The sequence below is a fragment of the Strongylocentrotus purpuratus genome, unplaced genomic scaffold, assembly GCF_000002235.5.
Source record: "Strongylocentrotus purpuratus isolate Spur 01 unplaced genomic scaffold, Spur_5.0 spur5_scaffold_14, whole genome shotgun sequence".
Taxonomy (NCBI): Eukaryota; Metazoa; Echinodermata; class Echinoidea; order Camarodonta; family Strongylocentrotidae; genus Strongylocentrotus; species Strongylocentrotus purpuratus.
Window position 1 is genome coordinate 34,734,953 of NW_022145599.1, and position 20,544 is coordinate 34,755,496.

The window sequence follows — 20,544 nt, forward strand, 5'->3', positions numbered from 1 at the left end:
TCAATTGGATCCAGTTGGGTAACTGGAAATATTTCCAATTGGAACCAATTGTGTAACTGGAAATGAATTCTAACTGGAACCAGTTGGGTAACTGGAAATTACTTCTAACTGGAAATGAATGCTAACTGGAACCAATTTGGTAACTGGAAATGAATTCTAACTGGAACCAGTTGGGTAACTGGAAATTACTTCTAACTGGAACCAGTTGGGTAACTGGAAATAAATTCTAACTGGAACCAGTTGGGTAACTGGAAATGACTTCTAACTGGAAATGAATGCTAACTGGAACCAGTTGGGTATCTGGAAATGAATTTTAACTGGAACCAGTTGGGTTACTGGAAATGAATTCTAACTGGAACCAGTTGGGTAACTGGAAATGACTTCTAACTGGAAATGAATGCTAACTGGAACCAGTTGGGTAACTGGAAATGAATTTTAACTGGAACCGGTTGGGTTACTGGAAATGAGGCTGGAACCAGTTGGGTAACTGGAAATGACTTCTAACTGGAAATGAATGCTAACTGGAACCAGTTGGGTAACTGGAAATGACTTCTAACTGGAACCAATTGGGTAATTGGAAATGAATTCTAACTGGAACCAGTTGGGTAACTGGAAATGACTTCTAACTGGAAATGAATGCTAACTGGAACCAGTTGGGTAACTGGAAATGAATTCTAACTGGAACCAATTGATCGAGTAACTGGAAAAATTACCTTACTGGTTCCAGTTGCACTTCTTATTGGTTTGAACTGGAAATGAGTACCCATAACAATATTTTCCAGTTCGGCAATTGGTTTCAACTGGAAATTTTATATTCCAATTGAAACCAATTAAAACCAATTGAAACCAGTTGAAACCAATTGAAACCAGTTGGAGATTTCAACTGGTTTCAATTGGATTTTGGTCCTGGGGGGGAAGGTGTAGAGAATGGAAAGTGGCCTGGGCCAGTCGACTCTCATCAATCAATGGTATGCAAATTACCATTGATAGTAACTTTGCCATTATAATGGTAACTTCCAATCACTATGAATATGACTGACAAAGAAAGCGGACAAAATATACAGTTCCTCAGGTAGACGAAGGAACATCCCTTCACTGCTATTATGTAAAAAGTGAATATGCATGTGACACCTGTTCTACACATTTTTTTACATACAGGGAATAATTTTCCTGGTATCGCATCGCAATTTGCTATGCATTTTTGCATGACTGCTATACAAAATATCTTTTGTGTAGCAGTTTTCTTCCATAGAAATGTACAGAATTTCATTTGAAATATTTATCCATCAGCTGAAATTGCTAATCAAAAAAATTGAGGCAAATTATTCCCTGACATAATAGCAGTGAAGGGATGTTCCTTTGTCTACCTGAGGAACTATATATTTTGTCCGCTTTCTTTGTCAGTCATATTCATAGTGAATGAAACTGATTTGATTGGCTATTTAGTGATGTTGCCATGGTAGCTGATAAAGTTGATTGCAAAGTTACCATCAATAGTTTATGCAACTGGCCTCTCTTATAATTAATGCAAAAAAAAATACTCAAATGGGTCTTATACACATTCATCAAAAGGGAACTGCATGCATATCAAACTTATACTAATTAAAAACAGTTGCTGTTAATTGCTTTTGGCAAAGTGCATGGGATATGACCATACATCCAAAAGCATTTTCTTATCTCTTATTATAATGTGCTTTTCTTATAAAGATTTCCCAATGTCTTAGTTTATGAAAGTAAAGTTAGAGATGCATTACCCCCCCCCCCCCCCCCCCATTAACAAGAGACTTGTTCATACAATGAGTATACTTTTGTTTAGGCACATCATAACTTATCCTTTCATGTTTCAAAGATCAGTGAAAACAAAACTTAAAAATAGGAAAGTTGTCCTAAAACAGAAAATATTTAAATTTAAAATAATTAATTTAGGATAAAAAATATAGGAGGATCGAGCTGCATGTCCGACTAATTGCCTCAAATGCTGACATGCCAGTTGACTAAAAGAATAATAAATAGATTAATAATAGTTATTCATCCCCATAGAAGGTGGGAATGGGGGGGGGGGGGGAATGGGTCAAAGACATGAAAACCTACTGTATGACATCTTCAAGCAAAAAAAGAGGAGGGATCCAGACCCATAACCCACCAGCCTTTTTAATCTGCACCTTGAAATACGGATGGGACGGGAGAGAGGCTCGAGGAGGGCGGAGAGTGCCCCTGGTGGGCGCGGCGGGATGCGGCCTTCACTGCATGCACTGCACTAACAATTTTCCGTAGGATTTCGTGGTTACGTGATTGTAAGAGAAGCATTCCGATACCGATCGACGCATTATGTAAGTTTTTATCCCACTTTAGCTTATGCTACAGTCTGATTATATACTTTAATTATAGTTCAGTTTTGATGTTTATATATAAACGAAACAGAATATGTCATATTAAAGGTGTAATGAACAGTATTTTGAAGTTAAAAATATCCCGTTTTTAACTTCGAAGTCTACGGACACTTGTCACTCGCTCTCGGGGCTCGCGGCCCGTGGGTTGACGCTGACTGGGCCGGTGGCGCGGCCAAATTGGTTCGTCTGAGAAGGTCGGGATTGGTGCAGCTCTAAAAAGTTTGTGAAAGCTTATCTAGATCGTGTCGAATCGTTGGACGACAGAGCCAAATCTTGAAATTTATTGAATGAAATTTCTGACTTACGCCACTTTCAATGGTGTGAGAATTAACAGTGCAAAAGATATTTGAAATCGAATTTGAAGGTTTTGGGTTTACTTGGCCTTGGGCAAGTGTTACTTTGGTGTTACTGTTTACAAACACAATTACAGTTTAGTTTTCTTATAATACAAATTAATAGCCTAGTTTATTTTCAAAACAGAAATATGGGACCATGTAAATATTATGAATTATCGGTTTGTATTCATGAATGAAAAAATGTCATAAAAGTCTATTTGTACTTCAACAGTTATAATCTAGTAATAGTTTGTCAGCCTACGTTGTACATCATACATGTATTTTTTAGTAGAGTCTTTTGACTTTAGACTACAACTTAGACTTTAAAAGTTCATTGACACTTCTATTTTCTTTGTTTTGTTTTGTTTTGTTATTTCAAAAGCTAATGTATTATATACATTGTACATATCTCAATGATGTTGAATATATTAATTCATTGCAGGTTATGCATGATCATGTTGTCTAGAAGAAGTACATATACACTAGCTTCTTGAGGTTCATTTTTGTTTTTAGACCTAGACCTAGTCAGGCTCAAAGATCAAAGTTCCATAGAGAAATATACACTCAAATAAGTTTTAACAGTTGTACATATCTATGTGCAGGGCTCAATATTTTTTTTTGCAAAAAAGATGAAAGTAATTAAAAGAAGAAAAGAAAGTAAAAGGGGGGGGGGGGGGGGGGGGAAAGAGATCCAATCAGAAGAAAAAATTGTTATAATGGCTTTGATTTAAGAGAACTTTTGATAAAGTTCAATACTGAATGTACAGTGTAGGTGATTTTCTATCGGAATGTTTTATCCAAGCATGCATTTAATGTAGAGTGTTGTGGTTTGGCTATTGACGCACTAGCTGAACTACATGTACATGTACACGATGCATTAATTGCATTTTATTCTAGTTTCTGATAGTGTTGACTCTCATTACATCCTGATATCAATGATAGCCTGCTTTAACACTGACTAAGTAATACTAATACTGTAGTTAATTTCAAATGAAAATATAGGTTCAGCCGAACGGTTTATGACTTAAATATTTTTTCAAAATTAAAAAAAAGAACATTTTACAATTGAAGAACAAGTAATTTCATTTTTAGTTGAAAATGTTTAAGCATCTATAGGGCTAGGCTTTCCAATTCCAGTGAATAAAGTGTTCATTTTTATTATGATCTAACAGATTTCTTGGTATTTATAAGGCACTGTGTTCATAAATGTTAATAGCCTACATTTACCAAAAAACACTTAAACAAGTTTGTCACTGGTCAAGGGTCATTTGGTGAGAGGTGTACGGTATGTAGGTGTGCTTTACGTCTGGGTTCATTGATTCTACCATTATGTACAGTCATACATGAGGTTTGTTTACAAAGTCCTGTTACTGCTGATGACATCACATCCTGATGTTTGCAAAGTCATAATCTGGTCAATTCGGGTGAAACAAAAGAAAATCGAAACAGCCAGAAAACCTGCTTTGATCAGGCAACCAGATTCTAGAGTTCTGAGAAGTATAAAGCAATGCCAAGTCCATGGCAATAGTAGGCCATCCGTTTCTAAATACCAGCATTTAATTCTCAAATTACACCGATCTGACATAGTTCATGGTGGTACAATGTATAACTTTGTACATCAGTCTGATAAAGACAGAAAGCATGGTAGTTTACATTTTCAGCCATAAGGTTGATTTATGACCGTTTCTTACATGGTTTTGGAATCGGAGCTGGAATGAAATTTAGCAGGAAATCAGAGATTATCTGTGTACAGGAGCATCAACCATTACCGGATGTAAAAATTGCTCAACAACAAATTATTTTTATATATCCATTGACAAGCAGCACAGTTTGACTCTGAGAGTGTGAGTATTAGTGACATCACTAAATTAAATCTCTCATGATCTGTTTAATCTATGATCATAAAAATATGTATTTGCTTAACCTAAATTAATAACTTAAGTAACTACCAGTACATGCTATTAAAAAAAATCTGTACAGTGTAATATTTTTTTTTGTGTGTGTGTGTTTGTTTGTCCTTAATATTGTTGATGCTTGTCACAGATTAAATCTTGTAATCCATTTGTGGTTTATTTTCAGGCTTAACACATGTTAATTGATGTTTGTCACAGATGATGCATCTATTTTTAACATTTATATTGTATGCTCTTGTTTACTTTTAGGCTTTCACTTTTTAATTGGATGCCTTTTTTATGCTACTTGTACAGTACAAAAGAATTAGATTTATTGTAAATGTAATAATTTGGGTCATTTTCACTCTAATTTTAGCAATATTTTAGTCATTGACCAATGGGGTTCTTCAAAAAGTTTAGCTCTCGGCCAATCACTGCTATAACGTGTCCGTATTTTCAAAGGGATTTAAAATTGACATTTTTTTCGGGCTCAGTTACAATTGCAGGCAAGTAGGTTGATAGGTAACACATCCATGTTTTACAACGCTACATGTACATGTGTGTTGTCTCTCCTCTAACCAATTCTTTTTTCATCCTTCAATTTTCTAATATGATTTCAAATACTATCTTATCTACGTTGTATAACTAGTCAAGACATACACATCATGTTTTTACAGGAGGCACAGAAAGTACATGTAATAGTGTTTTTAAATTTTTAAAAACACTGCATTAGATGTGATTCAGGTGATGCAGGGGGATCAAGAAGTCATTTCATGTACTACAATTTAATCATTAATTATAGTTTGATGGTATATCCATGACTAAATCTTCCCTTTTTTTCTCTTTTGATATCCAGATTGGCAGATTTGTGAAACTTCTTCTATGACTGCATAGTCAAGACGGCTTAGAGATGATTCGACGGAGAGGAAGGAGTCAATCCATTTACCACATAGTGGAGAAGGATGCGGATGTCGATGAGGATGAGCATATCGATATACAAGAGAGCAGCGAAAAGTAAGTGACAGAACATTTGTGGTGTATGCTTAAATAGGATGATGATGGTGATGAGGATATCGATAAGAGAGCAGCGAAAAGTAAGTGACAGAACATTTGTGGTGTATGCTTTAATATGATGATGTGGTGATGAGGATATTGATATTCAAGAGAGCAGTAAAAAGTAAGTGACTGAAAATTTGTGGTGTATGCTTTAATATGATGATGATGGTGATGAGGATATTGATATTCAAGAGAGCAGCGAAAAGTAAGTGACTGAACATTTGTGGTACTGTATATGCATAAATATGATGATGATGGTGATGAGGATATCGATATTCAAGAGAGCAGCGAAAGTGACTGATCATTTGTGGTGTATGCTTTTTATGAATGCTTTTTGGGAATTTGCCTTTATGAACTTTACTGAGTGCATTGTGGAGGTGTCGGGGGGGGGGGGTATGGTGGTTCATGCACTTAAGGGTTGATGGTTTGAAATCCAACCTAGCACCAACATCCATTGGCAAGACATTAATCTACATTTGCCACTCTTCACCCAGGTGTAAATGGGTACCTGGCAATTGCTGGGTTAATAAAACAATTGCAGGAGATGTCTCTTGGGTATGCTACATGTACATTATGTTTCTATAGCTGATTGTTTAGAACAGGAGTTTATTTTTTTGTAGATACATGTACATTAAGAAGTCAAGTTAAGGCAAATTATACGATTTGAAATTAGTGCAATTTTTAGCTCAATTATTTAGGTACCGTATACCTGACAGATTAAAAACACTGTTGTCTGTTAATCATCATTCTATTGCAATATTAAATGACTATCAAATGCAATGTAGCTGTATATGATAGCTAATCTAGGAACTAATTAATTAAAGCAAGGCTTCACACTGAGGTGGCAAGGGGCAGGGTAATTAGGCAAATGACCCTTTAGGAGTTGAAAATAGTTTCTCCATTGTGGTCAGGAAAAGCACCCTCCCTCCTTTATCCAATATCCCTCAAATGGCCATGCTAATATATACATCATGATCACATGATAATTAGCATGGAGCTTTCATTAATTAAAGTTATTTATCCACCTGGATTAATGTGAAATATTATCTTTCAGCATTTCTAAAAATGTGGTCTATTACAAGATATGTCCGGTGATCATTTACAAAAATGTACATGTATGTGTGTATCTCTAGAGTGCTCACTTGGATTTGAAAACAGGAGCATGCCAGTACTGAATCAATCAGTTAATCGCTAATTGATTGATGTGCATTCATCTTTATACTTTTATTTTCTTGAATGTTCTCTCTCACAATGGGTAATATTTTGGATTATGTAGCCAGAAAGTGTAGTTTACTTTGTCCTGAAATTTGTCCTCTTGGGTAAGATATCAATTCAATTCAATATATATCCATTTGTCACCTTGTCCCTTTAGGGTATTTACACTATTTGATCTGCAGCAAAGATGATTGTCATTATTAATGATCATGTGCATCAGATTTTCTATATTTTGTGTAAAGTATGTTTATATTTTGTAAGGGTATGTACATGTAAGAACTGTATGCAGATTTATTTATTTCATTCTTGGAATCAGATTTTTCTTATAGAACATCATCCAAGTCATGTTTTAGTCTTTCTTATCCTTTGGTGATCAGAGTGAACAGACCATGGGATTGGTTAGAAGTTATTACGAATAGATTATTACTGCTAATACATAATATTAAAAAAGAGGAAAAAACTATACAAAACTATACCACATCTGATTTTATTTTTGGCTTGTATAAAAAGAATTGCAAGTGTAGGAAGGAATGATTTGATTGATATTTCTACCTAAAAAAAGTCACTGATACATATATGTAAATTTATTTTATGTGGATTTTGGCTTTTTGATGGACAATGGAATTTTCTCCTCTGCAGAGTCGCTGCTATGGATGGCAAGTTCTTTGAACAGTTTATAGCCTTGAGGTTTGCTGACGGAGAGGCTGGCCAAGATACATTCAAACCCATTCAGGTAAGTCGAAGCATTTACAGAAGGCCCACCTTCATCAGCTTGAGATTGCCAAATAGCCAGCTATTTTAACTAACCCGATCGCAAATTATCCAGCTAATTTGCGTCGTCATTAGCCTGCAGTTGCAATTGGCAGGATATTTGGTCGAGATAATCATCCCAAGATATCTTGGGCTAGTTTGCAAAATATCCCGCTGTTTGTCCGGTGTGTCTTCACCAGTCCGAAGACTCGCACTTCTGTATGCGCTAACCCTGAGCAAAATATCTCTAGTTTCAAGTTTTGAGGTCAAGTCTCGAGCTGATGAAGACGCGATTTGTAACTTCAGGATTATTTCCCAAATCAGAAATAGCTAGCTATTTGGCAATCTTGAGCTGATGAAGACAGGCCTAGAGAGTATTTGACAGTCAGACCTCTATAGCAAGGTAACCCAAGGGAAATGGAAAGATGACTTGCCTTTCCAGACAGGTTCGACAACAAAAATTTCTTCCTAGAAGGAGATATCATGTAGATGCCCATTACTATTAGGCCTTTATAAAACAAGATGTTGTATTGCCCTTTAGGTGCCAAAACATGGGTTGGTTTGTCGGAAATCCTTTTTTTTTAAAGTTTTTTTTCTTCTTTTCTTCTCCCTCTTTGGGCTGATATTTCTCAGTTTTTAATGCTTTAATATTTTTATCTCGCTAAAAAACATTATTTTTTTTTTAAAAGCCAGACGTAGATTTCAAGATTTTTTGGTAGGTCGCAAAGGGCAATTAATACAACATCTTTTTTTTCTTCAGGCCTTATTGATAGCGGATCTAAAAATGAGCAGGCCACTAAGACATGCTTGACTGTAACCAGCACATGTGCACAAAGTTATGGATAAACTGACAATCACGAAGAATACTTGTGTCAGGTCGTCTGTACACATATTCTGACAACTGTATTTTAATGGCTAAGCAAGACCACCCCTTTCTACTACATGTAGGAACAAATGGAGCTTAGTGGAACTGTTTAAAGTAGTTATAACTGTTTTCACTTTTGTCAATTTGCATTCATGAGTGGGTAAGTGGAGATTGCCAAATGTATAGATGTTTTTATAAGAATCAAACAAACCTTGCTGAGGTTTGCAAATTGTGAGTCTGGCCAAGAACTGTTCAAACCCAGTTGGATGCTTGGATGAAAACAATATTTTACTTTTATACTTTGCTAGCTAGTCCTCTTCTATAATGAACCTTGAAAGGATTTTCCATGAAACCCTTGCTGTGTCTGGGTTTTTCATGGTTCCTGATTTGAACAAAACATGAAGGATATATTTGTGTATCTTCTATCCAGATAATTGGTATTAATCTTCTTTTCAGATCTAACCATTCTACAGTTCATTGGTTTCTATTTCTTAAAAATAAAAACAGATCTGAAATCTGGTACACATCTTGCATTTTCTCAAAAATGTTAATACTACCCTATTAATTTTCGTTTAAATATCTAGAAGGTTTGGTTCATGCTTGAGCATTAAGCTACAGTCCCATATACGTCCCGGATCGTCCCGGACCATCCCGGACCCCATCCGGGGTGATCCGGGATTCGGTCCGTGTTGACACCGTGTTGGCACCGGGGTGGTCCTGGATGGTCCTGGATGGTCCTGGATGGTCCTGGGCGGTCCGGGAGTCGACCCCGGATGTTTTTGACCGTCAAAAACTGCCGGGGTGGTCCGGGACGGTCCGGGACAATAGTTTGATCCGGGGTGATCCGTGTAGCCACCGTGCTGGGTCCGGGGTCATCCGTAGTGGCGCCGGGGCGGTCCGTGTTGATCCGTGGCAGTCCGGGAGTGAGTTATTGACCCCGGATCACCCCGGCGCCCCTACGGATGATCCCGGACCATCCCGGTGCCAACACGGATCATCCCGGAACGCCCCGGGATGATCCGTGTTGGCACCGGGATGGTCCGGTGTCATCCGTGTTGGCACCGTGTTGGCACCGGGGTGGTCCGGGACAGTCCGTGGCGGCTCCGTGCTGGGTCTGGAATGATCTGTACTGCTGCCGGGGCTATGCCCGGACGGTCCGGGGCGGTCCGTAGTGGTACTGTGTTGGGTCCGGGGAGACGGTCGGCGGTTGCGATTTTTTGAACAAAACATCCCGGACCATCCCGGATCACCCCAGACCATGGTCCGGGATGGTCCGGAGTGGTCCGTGCTCGTCCGTGCTGGTCCGGCTTTATATGGGACTGGGGCTTTAACAATTTGTATGAATAATCTATGGAGCAATGTACTGTATATACTGTAGTTAAACATTACCCGACTAATCTCACTAGGCCTGTCTTCACTAGCTCGAGTTTGCCAAATAACCCGCTATTTTAACTATCCCAACCGCAAATTATCCAGCTAATTAGCGTCCTCATCAGCCCGCAGTTGCAATTAGCGGGATATTTGGTCAAGAAAATTTAAGGGATATTTTGGAAATAGCAGGCTAAATTGTGCCCGTCCGAGCTAGTCTGTGATTCATGAGCGTATACATGTAGGTCTGGTGAGGACGCAACTTTGAGCTTCAGGATAATACCCAGAATCTGAAAATAGCTGGTTATTTGGCAAACTCGAGCTGATGAAGACAGGCCTACTGTAATTATGTAGGATAAAGCATGCTGGAACCATTTGTTTGTAAACATGAAAAAGTGAAGAAAGAAAACAATAAGACTTTGGAGGTTGTGCCTCTTTAAAAAAAAGAAAATATCTCCAATCAATCATCACAAACTTTGCACAGGAAATCAAGTATGAATGTCAAACAGTGATTTGATCTGCTCTCAATCCCACTGTGTGCCTGTGAGAAATATGCCCAGGTTTTACAACCTTTTCCTGGATCATTTTGCTGCATTTTACTCTGTATTTCCTCCTATATATATATACAATACCTCAGTTTGTATATCTTCAATGCGCAATAAGGCAGTAATCTCAGCTAACTGGTATGAATCTGTCCAACTCTCTATGCGGCCACATCAGGAAGAAGCAAGTAGATATAAAAAATATAAAAAATATATGCAAACCCAAAGAGAGTGATAGATCTATGAAAACATTAATGTGGAAAAAGCATAAAGGAACAAATGAATGAAAGGAAGAAGAAAAAAAAAGAACAAAGAAAAAGAAAGAGAAAGATGAGATAGAGAGAGAGAGAGAGAGAGAAACAAATTTTCACATTTGAGTGATTTGACACTTTTTGGCCCAAATAAAGTGGAATATTGGAACTCTTGTATACTTCAAAACATATTTCTCTACTGGCACAATTCCAATACACCAATACAGGGGCAGAAACTGAAACCAATTAATGCTTCTTTATTGATTATACCCATCAAATGAAAGAATTCTATATCTTTTTCCTTCTTCAAAGATCATTTCCGTAAAGGAAAACACTTTAAGTGGTTGCACTTGCTCAGGAAATATAGAGGAAGCAGTAACAACTGTTTAAATGGAAAGTGTCCCAAAAATGGAAATAGCAATCGTTCTGCATGTACCTTTTTGTACAAATCTAAAAGAGACTATACAAAAATCAACTATCTAATCTTTTGACCAGAAAGTTGAAAAGTAAAGAAAGTTATTTAAATTTCTTTTAAATTTTATTTCACCAACTCATAAAAGTGATGTTCACATCTCACATGTATGTTAATTTTAAGTTTTTATTTATAAATTATTATGTGTACACTGTGCATCTAAATTAATCCACTAGTGGCATTTTATAGTCTAATCTCAGAATAAAAGGATTACCAACATTTCAGAACATGTAGCTGGGATTCAAAATTTCAAGTACCGGTGCATCTAAGGATCTCATTGAAAACAGTTCATATCTTTCATTTGTCCTTGTTTGCTTAAATTCTTGTGAAATTGTAAATATTGAGTGAACTAAAATCAACAGTGTTCACTTTGTACATGTACTGTACATGTTTATATTCAGCTCTCAACACAAACATACATGTGTATAATAAACATATAAGTTGTATGACACATACATGTACAGTGTACAAACTGTACATGTAGACCCCTAAAATTAAACCATGTACCTCCAAACGTTCTGATTGGTCCAATGCATCAAGGCCTAGAAAAAAACACCAAAGAATTAGTATAGACTTTGTGGAGCGCCCTATAGTGATGTTATGTGAAAGGTTATTTGTGATCCCCAGTATTTTCCTTCACAGTTAATGTATAACTGCAGACTTTTCACAATACACCAGTACAGGTCAATATTTGCCTTGATACCATGTACATTGTACACATAGTCTACTATTTCTCAAATCAATTTGTTTAAATTCCATGTGGTTTTTGTTTACATTCACAAAAGATCTTCTGCTCTATTTCCTAACAAACCATTTTATTTGATGAGATACCACTGTCAATACACTGCTACTCTTGACAAATACAACTCTTTCACATTATAGCTATGCATTTACGTATATTGACACTGTATTTGCCCTAGCTATGTGTAAAGCCTCATTTTAGATATGAGGTGGTATACCGCTGTGTTACAAAAAAAAGAAGACTTGTACATTTGTAACTACGGTAATACACTTGACACTTAACATTTTCTGTATTAAACACAGCTGTATTAAAAGAAAACAAAAGGTCTTTGTTGCGCGCAGTTGCCATTCAGTAAGTTATAAAAATGTTGCGGTTTAACGCTTCATATCTGAACGAGCCTTCAGGGACAAATAAATAATTCCTGTTTTGATCTGTCCATGTACAGGTGTACATGTCATATGTACAGTATATATGTTGGGGGTTCCACACCAGTATACTGTATGAATCAATAGCCAGATTCATCCAGGGGTAGAATTTCTAAAGCTCTTTGGAAGCGCAGAAGGACAATATGTGTATGCACTATAATAATAATAACAACAATAATGATAATAATATTACATTATTTTATAAAGCGCATCTTCGTTTGACACAAAGTGCATATATACAAGAAAAGAGTATGATCATTATTATTACTATTACTTTTATCATTATCTTTATTATTATCTTTAATTCATCTTTAATTCATCTTTATTATCTTTATTATTATTGTTATTGATATTATTATTATTATTTTTATCATTATTATCATTATTATTATTGATAATAATTATCTAGATTTTATTTTTAAGACGACATACAACCTCTAAGCACTTTACAGATATTATTACCAAAATATTATCATTATCATGTGCTATGTCTAAATCTCCCAAAGTTCTTTCTAAAGTGAAACTAAAATTGACTTAAGAATTTACCAGAAGACCGACTGGTAGATGTTTGTGTGATGCTTTTGCCCGCCAGAGAAAGTGTTAATTCACGAGATTCTCCTTTGTAATATCCCTCAAAGGCAATTGTAAATCCTTTTACTGAAACTTACTGTTGACACTTAACTTATTTGCCTTAAAATGAATACCACCTTTGTTCATGTAGTGTGCATGTCTTTACCCTCAAAACATTTCATGCCAGTATACAATTGCAAACCTAATTTCCTGACACCATTTTGCCCTTCATCATTCTGTGACAAAAAATCAATACCTGCCTGTACATGTACTTGCAGGTTCATTGTGTTTCTTTGTTTAAATAACATTGATCTTCTATTTATGTTTGTTTTGTTTAGGATTCATCAGCAAACAACAACTCTGCCATCGATTTCACCCAGTGTAGGGGCATCTATAAAGACATTTCCCGTCCAACTCACAAAGAGGTATTGTATACAGAAGGGATACAAAATAATCACTTTGTATCCTTTTAAGTACTTTCTTCCTAGAAAGTATTAGTCTTTATTTCTCGATCTACTCGGTTTAGCAAGTAGTTGCATCAATGTAACCAAATGTAACCAACAACTTGATATTTTGCTGAGAATATTTACATATGTTATACCCACCCTCTCCCCCCCCCCCCATAAAAAAAAAGTTACCCTCATATGTGAAGAAGATGATTTATTAGAGTTTGAGGATGAGGAAGTGATGGTTTTGTTTCTATGTCTATCCCATTTCCTAAGCTCCATTGTTTAATTTGACAAAAGAAGGATGTTGATATAAAGTAGCACATGCTGAATAGGATAATCATTTAAAAATTATCTCATAACTTGTATCATGTATTACTTCTAAACCGTGAACAGGCTTAAGGTTTTTATACTGTTATACATACATGTACATGTACAGGTGTATACCGGTACTCGTATTTTTTTCACTTTTTCTTCATAAACTCAAGTTTGCCTGAAAACATTTAGAAATCATGATAAATTTGATTCATTAGTGATAAAAGTCATTTTTGGATCACTTCTATTTTAACTGCCAATGTCAATTATATTGACATTTTTTCCCTCCAAATTTGCCAGCCTGTATCAACCATGTTGAATGAATGAATGAATGATTTATAAGACATTTTCTTTGAGAAGTTTCTGTATGGTCTTTGTAGGCTGAGTTCTTCTACAAATCTGCTCTCATCACGATCAACCAGAGACTCGGGGTGAACTATGAGATGAAAGACCTGCCTAATGCTCAGCTCTTTAAGTATGCACAAGAGGTGAGAATTATACATGTATATAAACAGAGTGTAATTCATAAAATCTACAAGTTAAATATCATAAGATTGCTTTATTTACACAGGTTAGGCTGATTGGTCATAATAAATACTGCTCGATCTGAGTGCCTTTGCAGTTATTAATTGGGACTTTGCAGTTATTAATTAGTAGTTTCTAACAGGATTGTTATAGGAATTACTATGTAAGAGAAAGCCCCTTTTACCAATTCATTTCAAGGTATGACAACGCTGAATAATGATGAGAGACAATCCTGATTTTCATGTATTAATTTCATTATTTACATTTTGTAGAGTGGTTTGGAAACAGTCTATCTACTGGCATTTGAGTTTTTGTTGTCATCATTTGTGCGTGTGGTTGCCACTTTTTAATTCAGGATGAGGCAGAGCATACAGGAAACCAGTTTGCAATGTCATTGTCTGGTTTCATGTTGCTTTTGAAATCATTTTTATAGCATGGTGAAAATATGATATTTTGTAACAGTACATTTACATAATTATGTATGAATACCGTAGTGGTTACTGCATTGTACGTTTGTGTGAGTTGGACTGCTTAGATTCTGATTTGTGCAGGAAATGTCTTGTACGCCCATATTTAATTGAAAGAATTCCCTTGGGGATAACCCATGACTTACAGAGGGGCCTGTGTTTGGAGTCAGAGGGGGTCATGACATGGGGCATGCTTTTAGTTCTTAGGAAAAATAGAAGATTTTTGTCTTGTTTAGATGTGTGCTTTTGTCTCATGTGTGTTGTTTGTTTTCATTTCTGTACTTACTCAATGATGTGGGAGTTTTTGAATTTATCCTTGCGTCTCTATGTGCTAACATGTCTACTTGCTCTTTATAATGGGGATGATGATGGTGATGATAACAGTGATGATGATGATGATGATGATGATGGTGATGATGATGATGATGATGACGATGGTGATGATGATAATGATGATGATGATGATGATGGTGATGATGATGATGGTAATGATGATGATGATGATGATAATGATGATGATAAAAAAGATCATGATGTTGATGACAAGGATAATGAATTTTATGATGAAGGTGATGATTATGAGGATAATAGTGGATAATAGTGGGAACAAAATTGATGATTATGATAATGATAATAATAATGTTAGTGATTAGCAAATTATGTACCTGGGATGTTAAGGAACCATAATTACTTTCCCGTCACCCTCTCTTTCCCCCTTTTCTTTTTTTCCACAGACCTTGAATGTAAATCCCCAAGAACATGAAGCACTATTAGAGAGAGTGTCAAATAGCCTGGTAAGTTAGTCATTGATATATTTTCAAATGGAAATAGATTAAGCCCTGAGAGTCCATGTACAGTTTCAGTCAATGATGATGTATCCTGTATGTTCCCACAAAGCTACATACCGGTATGTATAAAGCTTTGTCTTGTTATAAGTTCTTTGTATCCTGAAGATGAGCAAGATCACACTTTTCTTTACTTCATGTATTATTAATAAAATATTGTAAATTGTACAATGTCTTGTCATCTATCCAGTGTTATCTTGTTTACAATCAGTCATTAGTCTTTTCTAAAAGTACCCAATAAGAGCATTTAGACCAAATGCATATAACTAGGCATCTAAACAAGCTGTTAAATATAGGTAAAAGCTTTTGAAATATTAGTAATGTCAATATGGCTGTTTATATTATTTATGTTGCAAAATTTCATAGATTTGATATTTAATTGAGCATTAATGTCCAATTAGTACTTGTACATGTACATCAATTTATTTCTTCCCCCTCTCTTCCCCCCCTCTCTCTTTCTCTGTTTAACTTAGTTTTACTAATACTCTCTCTGTGTCTATCTTTCTCTTTGAACATTTGACAGCCACCTGCTCTAATCATGGTTGTGGATGTAATATCAGCTAAAGGTTTGCTGGCAAAAGACTCAAATGGTAAGAAAAGAATTCAGTTAGGAACAATAAGAAAAGATTATTATACATTTTAGACTTATCTTGTTTATTTAATATAAGAGTGATACATTTCATAATGGCATACCACGCAACCTAATTATCAATTCTGGAATAAGAGGAATGAGTTCCAATATGAAGAATATTTTGCTGATTTTGCACCCTAGTGCCTGATGTGTACATGTTCTAATATTTGGTGAGACATGCATATTGATAAATTGTTATGTGAATGACACTTTGATAAATTTGATAATTTAGTTAAGAAAATTGAAAACAAACAAATCAGCACTTAAGTGTTTCCAAATCCTATTTTGTACATTGTAAATGATAAGTCGTTTCCTGTGTTGAGTAAACACCATATCTCCCTTTCCAAATAGTATGATTTCCCTTTGATAAATGTGTGAGTGCATACAGTTGTACAGTGTGATAATTAATTTGCGTGGGCATGAAATGAATTGATTAGAAGGATAAGAGTAATAACTATTTTTAGGATGAGCTTTGTTTACATTTATCGCTGAGTGTAAGGCATATGGGTATTGTGTTTGCAGTGCACTCCTAACCACGGTACGAGAAGGCGTTTTTATTTTATGTGTTAATTGCGAATCGGCTCTAGCATCCTATTGCTACTCGATTGTTAGGCAGAAATGTCATGGTCTTGATGTGCTAAACAGAGAAAAGGTGAAGGGGTATGGAAAAGAGAGAGAGAGGGAGAGAGAGAGGGAGGGAGGGAGGGAGGGAGGGAGGGAGGGAGGGAGGGAGGGAGGGAGGGAGGGAGAGGGAGGGAGAGGGAGGGAGGGAGGGAGGGAGGGAGGGAGAGGGAGGGAGGGAGGGAGGGAGGGAGGGAGGGAGAGGGAGAGAGAGAGAGGGGGAAGGGGGGGGGGGGGGAGGGAGTGAGAGAGAGAGAGGAGAAAAAGAGGAAGTGAAATAGGGATGGTAAGAATGAATGAAGAGAGTGAGAGAGAAAATAAAGAGAGAGAGAGAGAGAGAAAGGGGAGGGGGGGGGGGTTATAAGGAGAAACATAGATAGAAATGGAAAAAAGGGATTGTTATTAATATTATAGCAACTTACAGTTTGATACCTTGTTGGTCTAAAGGTATCAATTTACTTTAAGACCTGATTTTAAGACATGTTTCCTTTTTATAATGACAGCACTTATCACATCTTCTAAATAAACTCATACATTAATACATGATTGTATGTTACCTTTTTTATGAATTTAAAAAAGTTTAATATTTAAAAATTTGTACTTCAGATAGATAATGGCTTTTATCTAATTTACACTAGGAGTGTGTGTGCATACGTACTTCACCTTCGTAATAACTGAACGTGATCTCCTACTGATATTAAGTTTTCTTCGTGTGTCATGTTCACATAGTCGACGTCAAAGATGTGACGTCATTTCAGTGCTTTGCGCATGCGTCGGGTCATCTGTCGTCAGGCCAAATTTGCGAACGCGTTCATCGATGATTTGAGCTTCGTCAGAAAACTAGTAGTGCCCTATCGTCAAAATGACGTCATCTTGCTACATCGCAGCGTAAATCAGAAATTAAAAACAGAACTCGGGACTATAATATAGATGTTCTCTGTAGGTTTCCTAGTGTGTGAGGAATCATGATCGAAACCTGTTTAGTATAGGCTTCCACGTGGTGTTACCAAAAGCCTTCAATCCTGAATGAATGAACACAGAGTCCAACCGCTGTTGTTTATGTTGTGAAAATAACTTGATGAACATGTACATGTAAATTTATTTTGAGAGAAACTAAGAAGGCATCTTAACATAGTCATTAAAAAAATAAATTAGTGAGCTATGATAAGGATAGCCGAAAGAAAGTTAACTTTAATAAAATCCAATTAAACTGATAAGATTAATTGATTTGCTAATGGAAATGCGTGATGACTGTCAACCCAAAGAATACACATTAAACCATAATTCTGGCGAGTAATGACATAGCGAGCTGAGAATCGACCTTTGGTTCTTGTGTTTGCATTTCATCTCTTTTCTGACATGTGCATGCAAGCGTCTTGTCTGATGTTTGTTTAATTACGGTCATGTCTGTGTGTGTACTCTTAGCCAGATCTTTTGGACAGCTTGATTTAGTCTTCAATTCCATTCAATTTAATTCAATGATGGTTGACTGGCAGCCTTAGAGACTGAATTGTACATGGTTTTACAGTGCAAGTAACATAAAATATTCAGACAAATTGAAAAAAAAAGTACATGTAAACTAGGAAAGTAAAAGAGACACAACGTATAACATGAGTTTCAATTACAGGTATAAATTTGAATAAACACTAGGCCAAAAAAAAATAGATGTTGTATTGCCCTTTAGATGCCAGAACATGGGTCCGTGGGTCAGAATTAACCCCCTCCCCTCTTAAAAAAGCGGCTGCGCCCCCAAAACTCAAAACCGGGAAATGTTGCCCAAATTTCGCTGGTTTCTAGCTGGTGCAGTGCATGGTATATACACGTACACAAGGCCGGGTTTACATGTTTACGCTAGCAGGATTTCGAAACTAGGGCAGAAGACGAGTGAGAATTTGAGAATAATTTGATGATTTTATGCATTTAGATCCCATTTAAACAAACAATATATATTTTTTTTGTATTCATTTTTTAATTTTTATTTAAAAGCCAACCATAGATTTATTATTGCATTATTGTAATATAGCGTTTGTAGGATTAATACCTAATAGGCTATCAATGGAATCAGGTTTTATTGATACACATGTATAAACATTTTCTTGCAGGCTATGGTTACCTTTGACCCATTGATCCATAGTAATCAATTATGGAGATTCTAGTCCAATGCTATGACAGCTCAGTACTTAAGGGATTAGTTCAGTATTATAGAGATGGATTCTTGGTGTATCTGTTGAAGAATGCAGTGATAAGATAGAGACAATGAAATGTTTGCTGATAGTGTGTTTGAGAGAGATAGGAAGAAAAGGAGAAAGATGGAGAAACAGAGAGAAAATGAAGAAGAGAGAAAGAGAGAAAGAGAGAGGGAGAGAGAGAGATAAAGAGAGAGAGAGAGGGGGGGGGGGGTGCAGCAAAATTGTTTAGTCACCTGTTGAGCAAAAAAGAGTATAAGATGATGATGATGAGAAATGCATGTACATTACCATGAGAATTCAATGATGGAGAATATCATTTAATCTTTCATAAACTGGGTCGGATTTGAGTTTATTCTCGAAGAGGCATTCCTACTATTCTATCTTCACCCATCCTATGATATTATCTTTCGTTAATCCCCTAAATCTAATTGTTTATTTGTTTTACTCGATCCCATTGGCCTACTGCAGGTCTGAGCGATCCATTCTGTGTTCTGGGCATTGTCGCTCTGTGGAGGGAGAACACGTCGGAAGGTGGAAAGCACAAGATGTCGCACTCCAGGCACGATCTCCTGCTCGACCACGCAAGCAAGGACTCCCTCTGTGTCACGGAGGTCAAGGAGAAGACCCTGTGCCCGACCTGGAGGGAGCAGTTCAGATTGTAAGTTATCTCATCAGGAGTCATTTTGTTAGCCATGATCTTACTCATTACATGTAGCATAGAACTTTGATAGAAACCATCTTCAGGGGGTTGTTTCACAAATGACAAATGACAAAAATCAGTGACAAATCTGTTGGTCCCCAATCAGAAGCAAGGATTTCAGTAGCTTATAACAAAAACTGTCATTTGTCACTGATGACAAGTTTTGTGAAGCCATCTTCAGGTGTGCTCTGCATACACACAAGGTGTTTCATATGCTTCCCATACATGTTCATATAGCTTTCGGCCCATCATCACCATGGATGTCCTCTTTCAGGGCCGCTAATTTTCAGGCTTGTACAACAACATCAACCTGTAGATGTCGCTTTTCAGGCTCTTTAAGTAAAAAAAACTTGTCTCCTTTTTGTTGAGGAGTTGAATAGTTGAATAGTTGGATAGTTGGTAGACTATGTTGCATTATGCTGTGCAAACAGAACAGCTCAATTGTGTCACCAAGAGGCTATCTTTTGATCTAAGTATAAAATATGCTGTATATGGCAAGGAGAATCAAATGCATCCCCCAAAAAGATGCCCAATCCTAACTAAAAGAATGCAGCAATACATATACACTAGGATCAACAACAACAACAACAACAACAACTGCAAAGTGAGCAAATTACAGCAAACAGTTAAGAACAACAAATAACAACATCAATTGTTTTTTTCTTCTTCTTGTCATAAATTCTTACAAGTAGCATCTTATCTATATAACAGGCACTTTATACCTGTATATGAACCATATTCTTATCTGTGAATGAATCTTTCCCTGCAGTGATGTTGGTGATGTCAACAATGAACAGCTGCAGGTTGAAGTGTGGTAAGTTCTACTCATTCTTTCTTCCCCCACCCCCCTCTCCCCCTCCCCCCCCCCCCCCCCCCCCCTACCCCCTCTCTCTCCTCTCTCTCTCTCTCTCTCTCTCTCTCTCTCTCTCTCT

At 36.6% G+C, this 20,544-nt stretch overlaps 1 protein-coding gene across 4 annotated transcripts in view; it reads left to right on the top strand.

Annotated features, from left to right (window-relative positions):
- The first annotated feature begins 2,264 nt into the window (after positions 1–2,264).
- Positions 2,265–20,544, top strand: part of LOC585875 (protein unc-13 homolog D) — a 46,079-nt gene continuing 27,799 nt past the window's right edge. For 2 of the 4 annotated variants that reach the window (XM_030984824.1, XM_030984827.1), the window contains exons 1-9: positions 2,265–2,330; positions 5,474–5,631; positions 7,528–7,621; positions 13,212–13,298; positions 14,015–14,122; positions 15,361–15,420; positions 15,995–16,061; positions 19,381–19,570; positions 20,382–20,426. In XM_030984824.1, coding sequence (XP_030840684.1) covers positions 5,528–5,631; positions 7,528–7,621; positions 13,212–13,298; positions 14,015–14,122; positions 15,361–15,420; positions 15,995–16,061; positions 19,381–19,570; positions 20,382–20,426 — 755 coding nt within the window. In that variant the 5' untranslated portion in view covers positions 2,265–2,330; positions 5,474–5,527. Of the gene's footprint in view, positions 2,331–4,395; positions 4,570–5,473; positions 5,632–7,527; positions 7,622–13,211; positions 13,299–14,014; positions 14,123–15,360; positions 15,421–15,994; positions 16,062–19,380; positions 19,571–20,381; positions 20,427–20,544 lie in introns of those variants that run through there. The other 2 variants (XM_030984825.1, XM_030984826.1) reach the window with 2 other exon arrangements.